General features: G+C 44.6%; 1 protein-coding gene across 1 annotated transcript in view; it reads left to right on the top strand.

Annotated features, from left to right (window-relative positions):
• Positions 1 to 22,500, top strand: part of LOC105909687 (spectrin beta chain, non-erythrocytic 4) — an 83,949-nt gene that overhangs the window by 21,183 nt on the left and 40,266 nt on the right. Inside the window, exons 7-20 of the mRNA XM_031573874.2 lie at positions 121 to 236; positions 493 to 605; positions 1,078 to 1,265; positions 5,191 to 5,308; positions 6,014 to 6,172; positions 6,538 to 6,840; positions 7,224 to 7,374; positions 8,848 to 8,987; positions 9,579 to 10,309; positions 10,828 to 10,965; positions 12,172 to 12,571; positions 13,296 to 13,652; positions 16,088 to 16,290; positions 19,297 to 19,387. Coding sequence (XP_031429734.1) covers positions 121 to 236; positions 493 to 605; positions 1,078 to 1,265; positions 5,191 to 5,308; positions 6,014 to 6,172; positions 6,538 to 6,840; positions 7,224 to 7,374; positions 8,848 to 8,987; positions 9,579 to 10,309; positions 10,828 to 10,965; positions 12,172 to 12,571; positions 13,296 to 13,652; positions 16,088 to 16,290; positions 19,297 to 19,387 — 3,208 coding nt within the window. The remainder of the gene's footprint in view (positions 1 to 120; positions 237 to 492; positions 606 to 1,077; positions 1,266 to 5,190; positions 5,309 to 6,013; positions 6,173 to 6,537; positions 6,841 to 7,223; positions 7,375 to 8,847; positions 8,988 to 9,578; positions 10,310 to 10,827; positions 10,966 to 12,171; positions 12,572 to 13,295; positions 13,653 to 16,087; positions 16,291 to 19,296; positions 19,388 to 22,500) is intronic.

The following is a 22,500-nucleotide window of genomic DNA, read 5'->3' as shown; positions in this document are numbered from 1 at the left end:
TCTTGTTGTACTTCGGAACAAAACCTCATATTCACTCAAATAAGATTACATACATATTGGAAGTCTATGCTTTAACTCAATGAAGGGTCCTCTGAGCCAGGTTCTTTCTGATGTTTTCAGACCTGATTTAATCGAGTTTCACAAGCTGGCCCGGTCGAATGCCACACACAACCTCCAGCAAGCCTTCAACGTTGCCGAACAGAACCTTGGCCTCACCAAGCTCCTGGATCCAGAAGGTATCATCAGTCAAATGGTTCTGGTTGATACAGTATTATACAGATTTGTCTCCTGTCATGGACCTCGTTGTAGATCCTGTCATCCCAAGTGACAAAAGACAAAAGAGGGAGAAGATGAATGTGCCTGAAAGAGGGGGGGTGTCTGATGGGATTAGAGGGATTATGTTTAAAGATCTGTTCAACAAAAAAATGTTCCCTTCACCTAACTACCCCTGCCTTTCTCCCTCCCTCCCCTCACACCACTGTCCAACTCCAGACGTGAACACGGAAAATCCAGACGAGAAGTCCATCATAACCTACGTGGTCTCCTTCTACCACTACTTCTCCAAGATGAAGGCCCTTATAGTAGAGGGGAAAAGAATAGGAAAGGTAAAAGGAAATGAAGAAATAGGTGCCCTCCTTTAATGCCCACGTGTCCCAAACATCTATGGTACATTAATGAATATCAGTGAAAAGTGCCCTCCTTTAATGCCCACGTGTCCCAAACATCTATGGTACATCAATGAATATCAATGAAAAGTGCCCTCCTTTAATGCCCACGTGTCCCAAACATCTATGGTACATCAATGAATATCAATGATAAGTGTGCTTCTTTAATGCCCACACGTCCCAAACATCTATGGTACATTAATGAATATCAATGATAAGTGCGCTTCTTTAATGCCCACGTGTCCCAAACATCTATGGTACATCATTGAATATCAAAGTCTTGAGAACCTGATTTGCATGTTTGATTCAGAGTATCATTATCAGTATAATTTCCGATGTGATGTATTATAGTTGCCTTAGTTAAATATCCTTTTACAATTTTCCTGAATTTTGTTTCTGATTGTGACCCTAGGTTCTGGACAACGCTATTGAGGCGGAGCAGATCATCGATCGGTACGAGGAGCTGGCGTCGGAGCTACTGGAGTGGATCGAGAAGACCATCAGCGTCATCAGCAACCAGAAGTTCGCCAACTCCCTCACCGGCGTCCAGCAGCAGCTGCAGGCCTTCACAACCTACTGCACCATCGAAAAGCCCATTAAGTACGTCTGAGACATCTCTGAGACCTTTCTGAGACAGCTTTGATATGTCTCTGAGACAATTCTGAGGTCTCTGTGAGACATTTCTGAGATCTCTGTGAGACATCAGTGAGATATCTGTGGGATCTTACTGACACCTTTCAGAGACTCTTAAGACCTCTGTGAGATAACCGTGAGACCTGTCTGAGACCTTTCAGAGACTCTTAAAGTGGCATTATGTAGGAATTGCTAATCGCTAACGAGATGCTAGCGGCTAAATCTAGCGAAACCTCTTGAAATTTGCTTACTTTGACACTATGACAAACTAGTGAGTCAACAACTTTCCTAACACAGTCAAACATCAAGCAAGTGTAACACAAGACAAAGCAAGACGGCAAATAAGCTACTTACTAGTTTGGCAGACAGTAGTAACCGGGCGGCTTCAGGCAATCCTACATAACGCAGTAATATGCCTACGGACCCTGGTATGGCAATAGCACGGAGGCAATTCTCCATATTAAACGTCATTGTAGCGCCCCAATTTTTTTTAAGCTGTTTTTTTAATGTAAAACTGCTAATCCTAACCCTAACCCTGAGGTACAATTCCTATATAATGCCACTTTAAGAGATATCTGTAAGACCTGTCTGAGACACATCTCTCTGAGGAGGGCTGACTCAGACTTCAGCCTGCCTCTCAGTGTGCGCCACTTAAGAAGGTTGTCATGGTGATCTCACAATGAAATGTACGTGTTCAGCTTGATTTCACCTTGTTGTGGGCTCTGCTGAAGTTTGATGGAGCCTGTTAGTCAGACCCTTAAGAGCTGAGTCGGTGGGCACTCACTATCTGATTACCATTAGTTGATATTCTGGTCTGGAGAGCCCTAGTCTCAAAGTTGGTAGTTGTTTCGTCAAAGCAGGCCAGATCCTAAGTGGCAGGAAAATAAAAACTTTACACAGATCGCATCTATTTCCCTATATTCACTTCAGAAATAATCGAAGATGACAGTAAGCAGGTACAAGTCAGGTAGTTATTTCGCAGAGATGTCGATTAATTTTCTCTGTATATGTGTATATATTATATATATATTAGTGCTGTCAGTTTAACGCGTTATTAACGGCGTTAACGCAAACCCATTTTAACGCCGTTAATTTTTTTATCGCGAGATTTTTTTACATTTTTTTTTAAATTTTTTAGATTAACATTCTTTTTGGCCTCGCAAACTGTTTATTAGGCTAACGTTACGGTTTGAGTCAATGGTGAGCGCGATACGGCGAAATGGATGATAAAAAGCTTCTGAATGGAAAGTTTACTTTTAAAAGTTGTGTTGTGCAAAAGAAGCGAGCTTCACTGTTGTCTGAAAATGTCAACAGGCAGCTGGCTGAAAGCAAAGAAGTAGTAGGCTTACCTTTTATTGGTAACCTAACTGTTACGGTTCAATGTTTCTGAAATAAAAGGCCTGTCTGCTATGTTCCCAGCAAACTTGAAAAAAAGAAAATATTAAGCCATGGTTTAACTGCACTATAGGCTGAGTCCTTGTTTACCTGAAATGTGCACTTTATAATTTTATTTTGTACCGCCCTGTTTGGCAATATTGGTTTTCAATAAAATAAAACAACTTTTCCATGTTGATAAGGGCATTAAAGTAAAAATAAACTGATGGAAAAAATAAATAAACGAAGGGACATTTAGAATAGATAAAAATTTGCGATTAATCGCGATTAATTTTGAGTTAACTATGACAAAAATGCGATTAATCGCGATTAAATATTTTAATCGTTTGACAGCACTAATATATATATATATATATATTTTTTATGGTATTCCTTGTATGAAGTCCCCTCTCTATCCTCTTGGCATTAGCCTTCAGGTTTGAGTGTATATCCCGGTGTAGAGCCCACAGCAGCCCTACTCCACCCATCAGTGTTGAGAGGCCTCCCCACAGCAGCCCTACTCCACCCATCAGTGTTGAGAGGCCTCCCCACAGCAGCCCTACTCCACCCATCAGTGTTGAGAGCACACAGCAACCCTACTCCACCCATCAGTGTTGAGAGGCCTCCCCACAGCAGCCCTACTCCACCCATCAGTGTTGTAGAGCCCACAGCAACCCTACTCCACCCATCAGTGTTGAGAGGCCTCCCCACAGCAACCCTACTCCACCCATCAGTGTTGAGAGGCCTCCCCACAGCAGCCCTACTCCACCCATCAGTGTTGAGAGCCCACAGCAACCCTACTCCACCCATCAGTGTTGAGAGGCCTCCCCACAGCAGCCCTACTCCACCCATCAGTGTTGAGAGGCCTCCCCACAGCAGCCCTACTCCACCCATCAGTGTTGAGAGCCCACAGCAACCCTACTCCACCCATCAGTGTTGAGAGGCCTCCCCACAGCAGCCCTACTCCACCCATCAGTGTTGAGAGCCCACAGCAACCCTACTCCACCCATCAGTGTTGAGAGGCCTCCCCACAGCAGCCCTACTCCACCCATCAGTGTTGAGAGGCCTCCCCACAGCAGCCCTACTCCACCCATCAGTGTTGAGAGCCCACAGCAACCCTACTCCACCCATCAGTGTTGAGAGGCCTCCCCACAGCAACCCTACTCCACCCATCAGTGTTGAGAGGCCTCCCCACAGCAACCCTACTCCACCCATCAGTGTTGAGAGGCCTCCCTGCCTGCCTGTCTGAAGTGGCCCTGCGGCTCCTGCTGGTCACGTGACCTCTTGCCCTTTTCAGCGAAGTCTATGCTCGTCTAGGCCATTTACACATCAGGACAAATTATACCTGCAGAGCCTTTTTTCACTGCACCAGTTGGAAGAGTAATGCTCAGTTAGGGAGCGTAGTTATACATGATCTTTCTCCTGCTTTAAAAATGGGTGTATGTGAGGTCAACTTGCAGATCTCTAAAAAATTTAAGTTTAAATTTTTGGCGGGCCACATCACCTTATTTTTTCTGGGGCATCTACCGTAATGCTTCCTTGTGTTAATATCATGTGTTGTTCTTGACCTGAAGAGACAACCTGCCTATGCCTGTTCTCCCTCCTGAAAGCAGTGTGACGTCAGTGCTCTCTCAGAATAGATCTAGCCCTCATCTGGTGCTAATCAACGCATTTGGCTCTGGGCCCTGTTTGCCGATAACAATAGAGTCTTAGCGGTTATGAGTGTTCCTCTATGAGTGATTCCATGAACGTTCGTTAGGTTTTTACAGCGTTTCACAAACAAGCACGTAGTACTGCTCACGATTAGATCTGACCCTCATCTGGCCCTCATCTGACCCTCATCTGGCTCTAACCTGGCCCTCATCTGGCCCTCATCTGGTGCTCATCTGGCTCTAACCTGGCCCTCATCTCGCGCTCATCTGGCCCTCATCTGGAGCTCATCTGGCGCTCATCTGACCCTCATCTGGCTCTAACCTGGCCCTCATCTGGTGCTCATCTGGCTCTAACCTGGCCCTCATCTCGCCCTCATCTGGCCCTCATCTGGTGCTCATCTGGCCCTCATCTGGCCCTCATCTGGCCCTCATTTGGTGCTCATCTGGCCCTCATTTGTTGCTGGATTTGTGCCATAGTCAGGGAGTGTAGTGTTCCATAGTTCCGCCCCTGTGGTTAAAAAATTGATAGACAAAAAACAAATGATTGCATACGGTTATAAATCAGAAAGTTTTTAATCAATTAACCTTTTTTTTTGTAGTGGTGGGTGTCTAGATTACGATTGGCATGCAATTTTTAAAGCCTAGTTATGTGTGGATTAGTATGATGAGCCCACAGGATGACCGGAGTTCTCTGCACGCATGCTTTTGCTAGCACTGTCAAACTGCTTTGGCCAGTGGACAATGGCAGCCATTTTAGGACAGCTCTTCTCTCAGTGAAATAACTTGAAAAGACTGTAATCACTTAACCGTAATCTTGAAACTCCACTTACGAACGTATTGCCTTGTTGTATGATTCTGACCTTCAGGTTCCAGGAGAAGGGCAACCTGGAGGTGCTCCTCTTCACCATCCAAAGCAAGCTCAGAGCTAACAACCAGAAGCTATACGTGCCTCACGAAGGGAAGCTCATCTCTGACATCAACAAGGTGACCAATAACTCTCTGTCCAAACCCTCAAACCCGATTGGAAACTTCTCAAAGGGATTCACTTTAGCAGTTTAGATGGAGTGATGTTTTTGTCTGAGAATGTAATGCTATTGGGCTCAATCAACTGACTGCTATTGAGTGTCTATTGCCAACGTTTGTTCAATTTTATTGCATATGCTTAGTACCATCAACACAATACAACTGAAACCATAGAAACTTAGGAACATCTATCAGTAGCAGCAGTCTTCATGTATCAACTTAAAGTAACATTTTACCTTCAAAATAACAGGTTCAAAATCATTTTGGTGGTATACTGAATACAGACAATGGTGTCTGCCACAGCACACCTGGGGTACAGGGCGTGAGACCTCTCGTGAAAACTATGTAATGCTTCATGTAATGCCTCACGCAACAACAACTAAACCCATGCGGTAGCTATAGGAGGAAGCTAGCACAGTATTCTCTGTACAGGCATCATGGCAGAGGCGACGGAAAAAACGAGGAAGACATTGTTTGAGGATAGGAAAAGAGAAAAACCGCGTTAATGGGGCTTTAATGCTGTTTGCAGGCATCTATCATAACCAATATGTTGCTTTTCAACAGGACAGATAGTAAGTCATTGTTGTAAATGCCATATGCCAAGGGCCATCATCTCCTCCCATGTTCTTTCTCACTTCGGCTGTTCTGTGATTTCTGCCCTATCAGGCGTGGGAGAGGCTTGAGAAGGCGGAGCATGAAAGGGGCGTGGCCTTAAGGACAGAGCTGATTCGTCAGGAGAAGCTGGAGCTGCTGGCTCAGCGCTTCGACCACAAGACCACCATGCGGCAAGCATGGCTGAACGAGAACCAGCGGCTAGTCTCACAAGTGAGTGGCACTGAAGGGGTTGGAAGAGTAGGAAGTATGGAAGTGTGTATGTGGTAAATGTGATGGTGAAGAAATTGGAAGCCTTTCAATGAGTCTTTGAAAGTGTTTGAGACTTTGAATAAGACAAATGTTATTATATAGTATTGTACTATAACACTGGTATAGTATAGTATAATAAGTACTTGAAAAGTTTTTTAATAAAAATATCTTTGGTTGCAGTGAGCAAATCTAATACGGGTTTCCGTAAAGCTCACACAATGTTGGATTGTCTCATTTATGTAATGAAAGGACTGGTAAGACCTATCATCTCATAGATTTGATCCGATTTTGAGCTAGTGTAAAGAGCTCTTGTCTCATCTGTTCAGGACAACTTTGGCTACGACCTGCCAGCAGTGGAGGCGGCCATGAAGAAACACGAGGCCATCGAGGCGGACATCTCGTCCTACGAGGACCGCATCGGCGTGGTGGTGGAGCTGGCGTCCGAGATGGAAGCAGAGAGCTACTACGACATCCGGCGGATCTCCGCCCGCAAGGAGAACATCCTGGGACAGTGGAAGCTTCTCAAGGAGCTCGTGATCGGCAGGAAGGTGCGGCTAGAGAAGAACTTGGCCCTGCAGAAGACCTTCCAGGAGATGGTCTACATGATCGACTGGATGGAGGAGATGCAGGTATGAACAGCGAGGCCTCTATGGTGGTCTCTGGCCTGCCTGCCACAGGAAGTGGAGGAGATTTTATCTGGGGAGGGGATATCTATGGTGCTGGGAGTAAAGTCCCCTCTGACTTTTTTGTTAATGGATTCCGATGTTTAACCATCCTCATGTCTATAAACTTTATATAGCTTTTAATAGCTAGATCAATGTGGCAAGACCACACTAAACTCAATGTGCAGATAAAAAAAAAAAGAAACTGATGTTCTTACACCCTAAAAGGATCATTTAGTATTGCTTAGTATCTTTACTGGGTGCTTTTTGTAGTGCATTGAATGATCAGAGACTTGATTGGCCCTTTGTGTGAAGCTGAAGCTGTCGTCTCTGGCTCCCCGCTCCCGCAGATCCAGCTGTTGTCCAAAGACTTTGGGAAACACCTGCTGGAGGTGGACGACCTGCTTCAGAAGCACAGCCTCCAGGAGACTGACATCTCTGTGCAGGCCGAGAGGGTCCAGACCCTCAACACTGCCGCCCTCAAGTTTACCGCCATCGAAGGTGAGAGGGAAAGTGTGGTGCTCGCTGGGCAAACAGGGTCTTCAGATTGCCCCCCATCCCCCCAAAAAAATCACATGAAGTCCGGTGTTTCAAAAGTTATATTTAGAATGTTTTTTTTTTGTTTCTGTTTTTGTTTTTTAAAATGAAAGTGCTTTATTTGGAAAAGGCTCTACACTGAAAAGCTTCTGCAGAACCTTTTTGTTTTGCAGTGTGCTTCTAACAACATGTTGTTAAAATGAGGAGTGACACCATCTCTACTGAATTTCCAGGGCTTAAGGTTTGAAACTCATGGCATGGGCTTAATTTGTGAAATATATTGTGATAAAACAATTCATTTCATATATATAGCACATTACATTAACTTAAAGTTATCCAGGATCAAGATGGTCAGCTTATCATTTGATATTGGTGGGTGACTGAAATCTAGCATCAGGAATACAGGACTAGGTGGCAGGTAGTCATTCAGACTTTCTCTGGGGAGACATGCTTGATCTTTTTTACATGTGAGGTGTTTGGCTGTTAAGTAAATCTCCTCTCTGCAAGAGCAGATGAAAGTACAAGCCACCAAGCCTCTTTGTCTGCGACACACTAGTAACGCATGTGTTTAGTCTGTGTATAATTAAGACATTATCAAGCAAGCGCCACCCTCCCTTTCTAATCACTGCTATTAGCACATTGGGCTGACGCCTCACAGAAGGCCCTCATCTACTAATGGCTGACCCCAGAGCTGACTAGAGAATTCTAGTGTTATCAGAGTATTCTAGTGTTATCAGATAATTCTATTACATCCTGTTGTAGAACTCCATTAGAACTGCTGCTTTTGGAGTTGCATGAACGACTTTAGGGGATGCGGTGGCATCCCTAACTCAAAACAACAAAGAATGTCTTTTTTTTTATGTCTTGCAATCAGTTTTTATTTTATAAAGTGTAGTCAAATAAATTGTGATAAATTGGATAAAATGACACCATGAGAAATGAACACCAAGAGAAACTCCTTGTACTGCCATACATGGCCATATACTTGGCGAATGAAAGATTCTGATTCTGATTCTGAAAATAGATATGTAAATGAGACACTCAGTTGTTTTAGAATGTGCTGACGTGGCGATTTTGCCATTTTTGGGGAGGATTTGTGAAGGAACTGTTGACTTTATTCCAATGTAAATATTTGCTGTCAGCCTGCCACAAGAGGGCAAGCACGTGTCTCATGAACCTCAACAGCTGACAGCTAACTGTGGCTCACAACCGCTTGTTTTTCACTCATGCTGAAAATTCACCAGTTATCACCCCGAATCCACGCTATGCCTCCCAGTGGCAAGTCATATGCGTCTCACACAGTAGGCAGGTGTACTCTCACGCCCGTCCTGCCGTGCCTGGCCAGATTGGCACAGTTGCCATAGCGGTGAATATAACAGTGCCCGTGCCAGTTTCCCATCGCCCGTGCGTGTGTGTGTGTGGATGTCTCTTCCTCAGGTTACCAGCCCTGCGACCCGCAGGTCATCTGTAACCGGGTCAACCATGTCAGCACGTGCCTGGAGGAGCTGAACCAGCTGGCTGCCAAGCGCCGCGCCGAGCTGGAGGAGTCCAGACAACTCTGGGCCTTCTACGAGGAGGTGAGACACACACCGTCGTCCCATTTTAGAACAGAAATAAGCTCTCCTGGGGCCTCAATTAACTTTTCAATCTCCGCTTCCCAATACACAACTACCACTTCTTACTTTGCCTTTGATGGTATACATCAATGATAAACAAAGAGTAATTCTGTTTCAGGAATATCAGATGACAGTTTTGGTGTGTTCACCATGTCACTTCTTATAGTGTCAGACATCAAGGCTAGACAGATAAGCTAAGATCTCAGGACAGATAGATAAGATCTCAGGAAAAGCATTACTAGCATTACAAAAGGTTATATACTGTAACTTCTACGGGGATCTTATGAGTAAACGCATGTGGCGTAGAGGAAAAGTATCTAGTAGCAACACTAATTCAGAGCAAAAGGTAAGTGACTTTTGTGCTATCAGCCATTAACTGCAACTTGAGTTACAATTGTTAGGGATGGATCACTAACTTCCTGGTGTACTCCAGATGAGGACCTTGCACACGCCCTTCAGGCTCAGCGTTTAAACGGCAGTGTTTGCCAAGGTTTTGTTGTCCCTCGTTTGAGAGGAGTGTTTGAAAACTGTCCCTCGCTGTTTCCATGACAGCTGGAGGAGTCGGAGGCCTGGATCCGCGAGAAGACGTCCATCCTGTCGACGCAGACGTGCGGTAAGGACCTGAGCAGCGTGCTGCGCCTGTTGCAGAACCACAAGAGCCTGACGGTGGAGCTGTTGAGCCGGCGGTCACTGCTGCAGCAGACCATGAAGAAGGGCAAGCAGATCCTGACGGAGAAGAGCTTCGGCACGGGAGGCATCCAGGAGCGCGTGATGGAGGCCAAGGCCGAGTGGAAGCGGCTGGAGGACCACGCCGCGCAACGCCTGGGCCACCTGCAGGAGGCGCTGGACTTCTTCCAGTTCACCGCCGAGTCGGACGACCTGCTGTTCTGGCTGCAGGACATCTACCGGCTGGTGTCCAGCGAGGACTTCGGCCACGACGAGTACTCGACGCGCTCGCTGCTCAAGAAGCACCGGTGCGTGCGCGAGAGCCTGGACAAGCACCGCGTCAACGCCGTGGCGCTGCGCAAGCACGCCGTGGGGCTGTCGCCGCAGTACCGGCAGCTGGACGAGGTGCAGGCGCGCATGGGCGAGGTGGAGCAGCTCTACGCCGAGGTGGCGGAGGTGGCTGTGCTCCGGCAGCAGTGGCTGCACGACGCGCTCGCCGTCTACCACATGTTCAGCGAGGTCAACGCCTGCGAGGTGTGGATTGACGAGAAGGAGCAGTGGCTCAACAAGATGGAGGTGCCCGAGAGGCTGGAGGATGTGGAGGTGGTGGCACACAGGTAACAGACACACCAGAATGCTCACAAATGAATCGTCATAATGTTCTCTCTAACAAAGGGAGGTGAAAATACACAGTAAAGTTCTTAACAAGATGGTCTGGTAAGAGATAAGCCTCTTGGGGAGTGGTAGAAATGGGTGAAGGGTGTGAAGGAAGTCCACAGTCCCCTGTCTGATAATAGTTTTCTAAAAATGCTTCAATCTTTTTCAGCCGTGACAAGAAATAAAATAAAAATACAATACAATAGAAATATACTGTCATATTGAGTAATGTGCATTGATGGGTCAAGGACTCTGTAAATGTGTTTACCAACCCTCTTTACCACAGCTGTTTAACAGACTCAAGTGAACTGATTCACTTTGATCTTAATTTCCTCGTAGTCCTCTTTTTACCAAGGCTGTTTTTACATTTAATTAATTCATTAATTCATTAATTCATTAATTATTGAATTGAATTGAATTGAATTGAATTGAATTGAATTTTCCTCTCTGTAACACTTCACACTGCTTTCCTCGTTAGGTTCGAGAGCCTAGACCAGGAAATGAACAGCCTGATGGGAAGAATACTGGATGTCAATCAAATAGTGCAACAGCTCCTGGACAACGGCCACCCCAGCTCCACTGAGGTCCGGGGCTGTCAGGACCATCTCAACAGCCGGTAAGCTATAGCACAACTACCTATCATAACCACAACACAACCTAAACACAACTCCAGCATAACTCCAGCATAACTACCTATCATAACCACAACACAACCAAAACACGACTCCAGCATAACTCCAGCACAACTACAGCACAACTACAGCACAGCTCCAGCACAACTACTGCACAACTCCAGCACAACTATACCACAACCACAGCACAACCACAGCACAACAACAGCACAACTATACCACAACTCCAGCACAACTACAGCACCTCTCTGCCTAAACAGTACTGTGCTGGTTAAGCAAACCGCTCTAGCCTGGTGTCAGTATATTGAAATACAGCTGATGCATTGCACCCAGGAGGTCAGATTCTGTTATATTATTTAGTCACTATTTTTAGCGTCTCTTCCATTAGCTCACCGAAAGCCTGTCGAATTCCCCCCCTCTGTGTCTGTGTGTCTGTGACGCAGTTAAACCCTAAACACCTCTTCATAGATTCTCTTGCCCCACCCCCTGTTGATTAGGCGCACTGGTGACGGCGGCTCGTCCGGGGGCATATGTGTGAGCTCATAGCTGGCTAGCCGGACCTCCAGGCAGACATATTGAGCCAGGGGAGCCTGAGCGGTGACAAAGCTGGCGCGGAAACCGTGTTGGTCCTCTGTGCTCCGACCTTGGCAGAGATGGCGTCTCTCCGCAGGGCCATCTGTTTAGGCTGCCAGGCGGGGCACTGGAGTGAACACACCCCAATGCTGCTATTCAGGGCCCCACCCAGACCTGTTTTTAGGCTGTCACAGTCGTCACAGATAATAATAATAATATCACTACTGGGATCGTGGTATTAGTGTCGACTGATGTTTTAAATCTTGCTTCCTTTGTATGATCAGTTTTGACTTTAATTTGTATCCGTTAGATGTACGTCTTTGAAATCAATTTACTGATTAAATGCAGAAATTCTTTTTTTGGTTCCAGCATATCTTTCCCACAAGCAATTTTCAGTTTATATTAAAACAAGAATCACAGTAATTATAGTGAGTCGATTACAGACGTGAGTCGACTATTTACTTTAGATTAGATTTGCATTACAGACTTGATATAATTCACTATAGGTCATCGGCACATAGTTCATATTTAATCACAGCATAAACTAATGGTGGACAGATGCAGCAAAGAAACTCACATCAGAATCTCAAAGCGTTCTCGGTTCTCTCCTCCCAAAGGTGGAACCGCATAGTGGAGCTGGTGGAGCACAAGAAGGACCACCTGGACTCGGTTCTGCGCATCCAGAACTACCTGCTGGAGTCCGCCGAGATCAAGTCCCAGATCCAGGACAAGCGCAAGGCCATCGACGCCACCCAGTACGTGGGCAGCGACCTGGGCAGCGTGCTGGCTCTGCAGCGGCGCCTCTCCACCATGGAGGGCGCCCTGTCCGTGCTGGAGCCCAAGCTGCTCCTCCTGCAGCAGGAGGCGGAGGAGCTGGCCATCGCGCACCCGGACAAGGCCGTGGAGGTGCTCGTGCCCTTCGAGGGCATCAGCCTGGAGTGGGAGGAGCTGAAGAGGACGCTGCAGGGATGTGAGGACTCGCTCACGGTGGCTGGACGACTGCAGCAGTTCATCCAGGTGAACAGTTCAGCTTTACTTTACTGAGATTTACATGTGAAAGTAGAGTGTACAGATACATAAGTACCTTGATCTAACTTTAGTTTTTCTGCATACCTAGTACTGTTAGAAGTATGTTCTTCTATTCTTGTTCTTCTATTATGTTCTTCTATTCTCTTCTAATAGAAGTATGTTCTTCTATTCTTATTTGTTATATTATATTTATATTTATATTTGGATGTAAAATTGGAATGCATGTTCCCAACGGGCATCGTGAGGATCGTGTTTCACTACTATATAAAGAACGTCTATAAGTGTCCTGTTATGGAGAGATACATGCCATACGATCTATCTGCATTCCTGGAAAGCTCTCTGCCTTTGATGATGTTTACCATTAAGTATCACAGGACCTTGATCCTATGGCTGTCATTTTGATTTCTGACGTTCATTACATTTACTGAGGTAGCAGATGCTACTTGCGGTACAGTTCAGATATTTATTTTCATCAGTTTTTTATTATTATTCATTTTATTATATTTATTTTCATCAATATGTTTTATTTAATTATTATTATTTTTATTATATTTATTTTCATCAGTATGTTTTATTTAATTATTATAATTTTTATTATATTTATTTTTGCCTATATGTGTGCTCCCTGGCTATCTATGACCTTTGACCTTGGTGTTAGGTGTGGTTAGCACCTCGCTCTATTCTGAAGCGTAATGCGTGTCGCTCTCCACAGGACCTGGACTCCTTCCTGACGTGGCTGGTCCAGACGCAGACGGCGGCGGCCGCGGACGAGCTGCCCAACACGCTGGAGGAGGCCGAGCGGCTCATCAACTGCCACGCGGCACTCAAGGAGGAGATCGGCCGCTACGAGGAGGACTACGAGCGGCTGCAGGCCGTGAACGAGCTGCTGGAGGCTGAGGAGGCGCCGCTGCCCTACGCCGCGCTGCAGCAGTGGCTCCAGAAGCTGGACGTGGGCTGGAACAAGCTGCTGGAGATGTGGGAGAGCCGCCGAGAGGTGCTGGTGCAGGCGCACATCTTCCACCTCTTCATGCGCGACGTCAAGCAGGCCGAGGCCTTCCTCAACAACCAGGTGAGAGACCTCACTGCAAGGGAGACTTATTCTTTTAATAATCAATTCATTTATTCATTCATCAAGCCCTTTTATACGTCAATATATATCCTTCTAATGTATCAACACACAAAACAATTATATATCAATACAAGTCAATAATCAGTTAATAATATGAAAAGGAGAAAAAGACTGTTTGAAGGGGGGGGGGGGAGAGAGAGAGAGAGAGAGAGAGAGAGACTGAGTAGCAGTGCTGCGTGGCTGATTTGTTGAGCAGGGATTCGTTTTGGTCGAAAAACTAGAACAGGTGTGCATATCTATCCCAAGGGGCGTCCAGGTGCTGGGCACAGGAAAAGGTCACCAAGGAGAAATGTCTGGCTTTCCATTTTCTTGAAGCTGTGACTGTACTGCTGACATTAATCCCAGGATCCCCTGAAGGGTTTTTGGAAAACTAATTCTTGACCTTTTGTAATATTTTAACATTCCCAGCCTTTTGCTGGTAATTTTCATTTAATTAATTAACTAAGTTTGTACTTTGTTATTTATGTAGGTTGTTCTTTCGAATCCAACTGTTTGTTAATTAACCTTTGGTATTACAAACCAGTCAGTTAGCATACAGTATATATACATATATATTTATAGCATATTGTATACAGCAGTTGTGTATATTGTACAACATGATATGTGACAACAAATACATAGGACATATAGGCTATGTAAAAAGATTTAGATCCATGTGGATAAAGCCTCACTGCATTTTGGGAAATTTCAGAGTTTGATTCATATGGTATTAAACTCCAGTCCCAAAAAAACACTGCCAAATACTATTACTCCAGGCAAGGACAGACACTTTTGCAGAAAAGCAAGGTTGTAGCTTAGAGGTTGAACAGAGATTTAAGCTCAATGTCAGATATCCCTACTCTGAGCATTATAATGACTACCGTATAAGTATTTTTAGACTTTTTTTTTGTGTTTCAAAGTGAACACTAGAAAAATAGATGCCCAATTACTATGCATTGAGTCCAGGCCTGAGACGTTGAGGTTTGGGCTGACTGTAAATCCAGAGAGACTGGGCTAAATGTCAGCTCGTCTCTCCCAGGCCTCCCAGTGCATGTGTCACAGCATGTGTCCTCTTGGGTTTGTGAGGCAGACTTCTCGCACAGTCCCACTTTCTGCAAGTGCCTGCAGGCGTAGAACAAGAGGCCAGGGGATTTCTACTTTTATTTGTGTCAGGGAGCGAAGGGAGAGCGAGGGTGAAAGAGGAAGAGAGATGGAAGAGAGATGGAGGGAGAGAGAGAGAGAGAGAGAGAGAGAGGAGAGAACAGGTTTACAGTAACCATCCATGACTTTCATGTTCGTTGCTATCACCGTTACCCACATGTCTGCCTCATACGCAGGCATTGGAGGCTAACATGCTATGGGATCGCTAATTAATTTGCATTGCTCCTGGCGATAGAGTGGCCTTAATGAGCATGTATTTAATTAGACGTTTAAGGGAAGGTGTGTCATGTTATCATCGCACAAAATCAGCGTTCCAGAGGGAGGACTCAAATTTTCACCGTTGAGAATATTTGTATGGTTATTTTCCACTAAAAATGAATTATTCAAGGAGTATCAGAACGTCATTTAACTAAAATCAATTTTAGATGTAATCTCAATCATGCCTTTATAAACGAAGGCTGGATTGTACAAAAAAGCAGAAATGCAACCGTGTGTATTTAAAATCTGAAAACAAAGCAGGAGTTTTAAAACCTATGTTGTAAAACAGAACATTGAATTCATACTTTCACTATCACAGATTGTTGTGACTCCAGTGACCAGTAGTCCAGTTGTCTTTGTTAAAAGAGCTCTTCTCAGATCTGGTTGAGCAGGCTCTCTGCAACTGAGAGTTCCCAAACTATAATCCCATCTAAAAGTGATGTGACACATAGTCTGGCGGTGCCACATCAGTCTTCAGCTGTGACGTGACCAGACATGAAGTTCTTAAAGTAACACTATGCAACAATTTGACACTTTTTGAAGTATGTTTTTTTTTCTCAAAAAAGACACCATTTAGTGTGTTGGCAAGCTTTCATCAGTGTCAACTGGGCCGTTGGTGGTGTTTGCAAGGTTTTTGCATGCCTTTTAGTTAATTGGCTTGCTAGTTTTTGGAACAGAACTCCGTAATGCTGCTTTACATTTTATTTCAAAAGTTTATTTGCACACTCCTGCTGTTTGAAAAATAACTTTATATGTGTATTGTTTATTGTTTATTGTGTATGCTTATTGTTTGCACCAACGTACCACAACAAATTCCTGGTAGGTGAAAACCTACTTGGCAGTAAAAACCTTTCTGATTCTGATTCTGATTCTGATTAAAGCTCACGTTCCCTTCCCCTCTCCTCACGTTCCCTTCCCCTCTCCTCACGTTCCCCTCTCCTCTCCTCACGTTCCCCTCTCCTCTCCTCCTTCCACAGGAGTCGGCGCTGGCCCACGTGGAGCTCCCCACCACGGTGGAGACGGTGGAGGCGGCCATCAAGAAGCACAAGGACTTCACCACCACCATGGAGCTGAACCTGCACCGCATCAAAGCCGTCATCGAGGCCGGGGAGAGCCTCATCAGCCAGAGCAACATCTACTCCGAGCGCATCAAAGAGCGCGTGGAGGCCCTCGCTAACAGGTCAGTATATCCTCCCCGCCTCATTTGCTCCGAGCGCACGAGGATTTCACAGATTCACTTTACTGCTGGTGATTTGTAGTGCAGGGATATCTATATTGTATGTGTTCTTCATAATTTAACATACACATTTTTAAACCAGTCACAACCTGACATGCCTAATTTGTTGCATTTGTTGGTTGGTAAGAGGTTAGAACTTTTCGATGAATTGTCTTTTGTCCAATTGCCCCACTGTACTGTAGTTCAAGGCAAGGGAGTGAAATCAGGTCATACACTGTGTGGGTCTCACTACATGGGCCTCTGTTGCCTAGGTGAAGAGGGATGGAGTCATGTGACTGGAACACTGATTGATGTACTGTATGACATGACTTCATGTTCATTATTCATAATCATTTCATGTTAATAATTACAAAAGATGATTCTGGTGGAAATTCTCCTTTCTGGATTTAGAAGAACTCGAACACACACCCAGCAAAAGTTTAAACGTTTATTACCAACTTGAAAAATGGGGACCCAGCTCTCAGGCAGAGTGAGGTCCAAAATAGAAAACACACACAGCTTTTAAACTGCTCAAAAAAACACTTGGGTAGTGAGGCCTGCTGGTCTAAGACAGCACCTGGGCAGCAGAGTTCCTCAAGGACATACAAAACGCAGCTTGTTTTCCAAAACGCGAAGAGAGAAGTCGTCCCCCCCGTCCCCCCCTCCCATTGGGCGAGGGAGGGGAAGCAGGTGCGGTCACACTGACCACCTTATCTCTCAACTGCAGAATGTTCCAGTACAGAACTAAATATTCAAATCACGAGTGCTGGTAAGCAAAGAAGAACTGGAAGAACTTGAAGTTTTGTCTGCACAATTAACTCTTTAAAAATGTCCATTACAATTACAAACCATTCACACTTTCAGGCCTAAAAGAATAAGACTCAAAAGGTACACATAGCATACAGTATGCTTTGTGTATGCTTTGAGATATTTTTCCCAGGGAATGATAATTTAGTCATTTAATTAGTTTAAAACACACCTGTCAGAGACCTGGGGACTGACTGAACTCATTAAGATTTAAGTGACTTTAGTGTTGAATAATGAGTGTTGAAAGAAGGGGCAGGTGTTCTTTTATTTTTCATTTGTCACAGTTCCCCTCACAGCACACTGGGGCAGGCAATCCATTTTTGTATGACAACCAATTCCATTTATATAGGGAACATGCAGTTCATCTTAAATTAGATTATCATATTAGAGTATAAATTCATCTTCAATTAGATTATCAGATTAGAGTATACATTTGCTGCTATACCTAAATGCTGGCAGTTTGGATTGAAATAATTTTGTTAATACGCCTCTCAGCAAGATTTCTGCTTTAAAATCAGTTTAATCCCCAAATGTAATGCATTTCAGTCTTTCCTTGTTGATGAAGACATAAGGCAAAGTAAGAAAAGATAAACTTTTTAAACTTTATACTTTAATATACGCCATGGCCATATTCTACTGTGTTTTCTACTGTGTTTCTATTGTGTGGAGACATAGGCTGGAGTGAGGTGTCATGGTGGGCGTGAGAAGAGGGGGAACAAAGGCAGATCCCCCAAACCAGCATGAATGGACTTAATCTCAGAGCATGAAATCTCATCTGAGGACCTAGATGTGTGTGTGTGTGTGTGTGTGAGTGTGTCTGTGTGTGAGAGAAAGAGAGAGAGAGAGAGAGAGAGAGAGAGAGAGAGAGAGAGAGAGAGAGAGAGAAATTGATTGTTTAGTTTCATTTCATTTGGTTCCTTTTCAGATTTTTTATGCTTTAAAATTTGTTATGGTTTATCCACAGGGCAATTCAGTGCCACAGTATCAGGATTACATTCTGATTACAGGGTTGCCATCTGATGACCGGGTTTATGTTTTTTTACTGACACAATTGCAGATCACAACACAAACTTATGCCCTTGGAATCTCTTGCGTTCTCTATCACTAGTTAATATGCTTGTACAGGCTCTCTAGGGGGAAGCATACTTGACACTTGTAATCAAAATCAAAATCAAACTTTGATTAATTCGATTTAAACTGACTCCTGAGAGGGTCCATTTTGCACCAACACAAATGCAACATATGTAGTCAACAAACTCTACACTGTTCAAAATATATGTTTTGTGTATTTGTATGAATAAAGTTGTTTTGTATGAAAGCATCTGCTGAAACATAAACTTCAACCTAAACTAAGCGGTGAACTAACCTAAACTAAGCAGTAAACTAACCTACCTAAACTAAGCGGTAAACTACCCTAAACTACGCAGTAATCTACACTAAACTAAGTGGTAAACTAACCCAAACTACGCGGTAAACTAACCTACCTTTACTACGCAGTGAACTTCCCTAAACTATGCGGTGAACTACCCTAAACTACGCGGTGAACTACCCTTAACTATGCGGTGAACTACCCTAAACTACGCTGTGAACTACCCTTAACTATGCGGTGAACTACCCTAAACTACACGGTGAACTACCCTTAACTATGCGGTGAACTACCCTAAACTACACGGTGAACTACCCTTAACTATGCGGTGAACTACCCTAAACTACGCTGTGAACTACCCTTAACTATGCGGTGAACTACCCTAAACTACGCGGTGAACTACCCTTAACTATGCGGTGAACTACCCTAAACTACGCTGTGAACTACCCTTAACTATGCGGTGAACTACCCTAAACTACGCGGTGAACTACCCTTAACTATGCGGTGAACTACCCTAAACTACGCTGTGAACTACCCTTAACTATGCGGTGAACTACCCTAAACTACACGGTGAACTACCCTTAACTATGCGGTGAACTACCCTAAACTACGCTGTGAACTACCCTTAACTATGCGGTGAACTACCCTAAACTACGCGGTGAACTACCCTTAACTATGCGGTGAACTACCCTAAACTACGCTGTGAACTACCCTTAACTATGCGGTGAACTACCCGAAACTACGCGGTGAACTACCCTTAACTAAGCGGTACTGGGATGTTGTGCTCTGTCCTGCAGGGGGAACCAGAACCGTGAACTGGCCCAGGAGTGGCTCAGCAAGCTCAACGGACAGTGGGAGCTGCAGAGCTTCCTGCAGGACTGTCATGAGGTATGTGCTCCTTTAATCAGTCTGGTGTAGCTTGTGTGTGTGTGTGTGTGTGTGAGTGTGTGTGTGTGTGTGTGTGTGTGGTGTGTGTGGTGTCAAAACTGTTAAAATACCAACCCTTAAGTAATGTTTTAACCAACTATGGCTACTCATGTACAGTCATTGCCTTGATCTTTGGTAGCTTAGGTCATGTGCATAGAATGTGTGTGCAAGGCCTGCAAATCTGTGCACTCTCTAAGAAAAGGGCCAAACACTTCACAAAGTACTGCTCTACATCAGCAGTAATTGGTAGCCTCTTCATCTGGAAGCGCAGGTGTCACCTTTACCCGTAATGCACAATATGGACTGAAACTTTGACTGCAATTTAATACTTCCTCTAAGCCAAATTTGGATTTTGCCATGATATGTACTTATTTATCAAATCCAAATAAAGAAGTAAACTGTATGTGTATGGAAATGACTGCACGTGCCTGAGTAAGAATCATAATATCTGGAGCAGTGGAGAGTTGGCACTTTTGCATCAGTGGGGATTGTGGTTTGATTATTTCTGTGATACTGCTGATGACATGTTTAGGGTTCTTGTTTGATCTGTTGAGATGGGTTTTTTTTGTGTGTGAAATGCATGTTTGTCAAGCAAGTTTGACTATTGGCTATTCCTGCCTTGCCCAGTGCAAATTAACACATACTGTATGTCTGGAGACAACGGTGGAGGTATTCAGAGAAAATGTGAATGTGAAAGTGGGAATAATTACAGCATGTGACATTTTGACACCAACCAGGTCTTAGAGGACAATCCTGTAGGTGTAGCCTTGTTAGCGTTTCCAACGCGTTGTCTCCTGGCTGCACACTCACAGACTCACAGCGTTCTAATTTTATTGATGGGCGACGGGCAACTGGCAACGAACAAAGCAGCGAGCAACGAACGGGTCCCCTGTGCATGAACTAAAGCTAATGTAATAGCCTTTTTTCTAATTCAATAACATGAGCAAGATCCTTAATGCAAACCTGGACGGGTCTGTGCAGTGCTCCCACACACCACATGATCTTTAGTTCATGCATGACCGACTGCTCGTTACTTTGTTCGTTGCCCGTCAATGAAATTAGGACCCACAGTCCTAAGTCACATCCTGAAGTCACATCGAGCCATGCGAGTCTAGCCTCTATTGCGCAATCACATGTTCGGCTTGACTGGATTGACCTGACGGGATTATAGTAGCGGGGACGTTGTTGAAGCAAGCGTTGTGAGACAAGACTACATTTACCCGCGAGCCACACAAATCAATCGATCTCTGAAATCTAGAAATTTTAATCTAGATGGGCTTTTATTGACTGGTTTGGCTTGACAGTGGTTGCACAAAATTGACCGAAAAAGTACCCACAATCGCATCAGTAGCAGTTTGGCAAAAGAATGCGTGGGCGTCAGTGGGGATTTTGATTTAATCGTTGGTATAATCTTGTTGATGACATGAAGGTTGAGGATTGGTTGAGACTATAATACTAAGCTGTGTGTGAGAGTAAGACAAAGTAACGAGCAACGAGCAACAATTGGTGTGCCGGGCATGAACTGAGCGTGTTGCGTGTCGGAGCATTGCGCTGACCAAAACATGTTTTTGCTTAGGATCTTGCTCATGGTATTATGATTTTGCCAAGTTATTAAATTAGCTTTAGTTCATGCATGGCGGACTTTGCTTGTTGCCAGTTACCCGTCAATGAAATTAGGGCCTCATTTGTGAGATAATTTTGAGAGATTTATGTTGGATTGTAAGACTGTTTGTAATGGTTATTGGCTAATCCATCCCCAGATAGCCATAGAGTCAGGAATGGATTTGACCCAAATCTGCCTGACTCATGCCAGATCTATTCCAGTCAGTTACATTATGGGTTACATAACTTGAAAATGATATGAAAGTTAAGAGACCGATGATTATGATTCATTCCATACCGATTGTACCTTTTGTAATGTGCGGTGTTGTGGGTTGAGTCTGTCTCCACCCTGTCTGTTCTACTGGGATGTTTCTCAGGTGATTACAGTAGTATCAACTCTCTTGAAGCAGACGTAGTGTGACAAGACTGCATTTCCTGCCAACTCTCAAAAATCAATCTAAAACTAACTCTGAATCTAGAACTAGAATTTAGATTTGTTCTCCGGAATGACCAGATGAAGATATAAAAGGGCAGCCTGTTTGAATGGCTGCCATGTTCTCTAGCTTAACCTTTAACTGTTGCTGGCCGAGAGTTGTAATCTCTTTGTGGCTGCGCTCAGTCTAGTGAGAGAGCTACAGTATTGATTAACATCACAGCTCTCAGCCCTCTCGGCTGCACACTCCTCTTCTCAGGCCCAGAAAGCGACCAGCGCTTAAAAATGGCTCCGCTTTCATCCTGCTAATCCCACCAGCGCTTACTTCAGACGCTTGCCTTCCCTCATATCACAAAACTACAAAAAAAAGGCTCATTTTGTGATTGTTTGGGGGGGGGGGGCTGGGGGGCGCTGGGTCGGGGTTAGACTGCTGGGTCGGAATCCAGAATCTCCTCGGCTGATTGGCTGAGGAGGATTTTCATCTGATACCCATCACTGCCCGTAACACGGAGCTTTATTTAGAGTCTTTGGAGCTTTTTTTCCTCTCTTCTCTTTTTTTCTATCTCTCTCTCTCCCTACCTCTCTCTCTCTCTCTATCTCTCTCTCTCTCTCTCTCTCTCTGCCTCCGTTCAATTATTCACCACTCTCCCTCATCATGTATTCAGCCAGGAGAGAGGTCTTATTTCCTGGTGAGGAGGATCCTCCCCAGCCTCCTCACTCTCAGTCCAAAGCCCCCCAGTAGTGTGCTTCCTAAAAGAGTGCTCCTCACTCTCAGTCCAGTAGTGTGCTTCCTAAAAGAGTGCTCCTCACTCTCAGTCCAGTAGTGTGCTTCCTAAAAGAGTGCTCCTCACTCTCAGCCCCCCAGTAGTGTTCTCCCTAAAAGAGTGCTCCTCACTGCAGATACTTGGGATTTGGGAGAGGGAGGCCAGCTTTTGCTCAGACGGGATAGTTTGCACCTCTCATGTATTATTACTCAGTTCTAAACAATGCCTCTACGTGTGGGTCGTTCATTTTAATCATGACTGTTGTTTTGAAGACT

Source organism: Clupea harengus, chromosome 9 (assembly GCF_900700415.2).
Source record: "Clupea harengus chromosome 9, Ch_v2.0.2, whole genome shotgun sequence".
NCBI lineage: Eukaryota > Metazoa > Chordata > Actinopteri > Clupeiformes > Clupeidae > Clupea > Clupea harengus.
The sequence above is the reverse complement of the archived record's forward strand: the minus strand, read 5'-3'. Positions and strand labels throughout refer to the sequence as shown.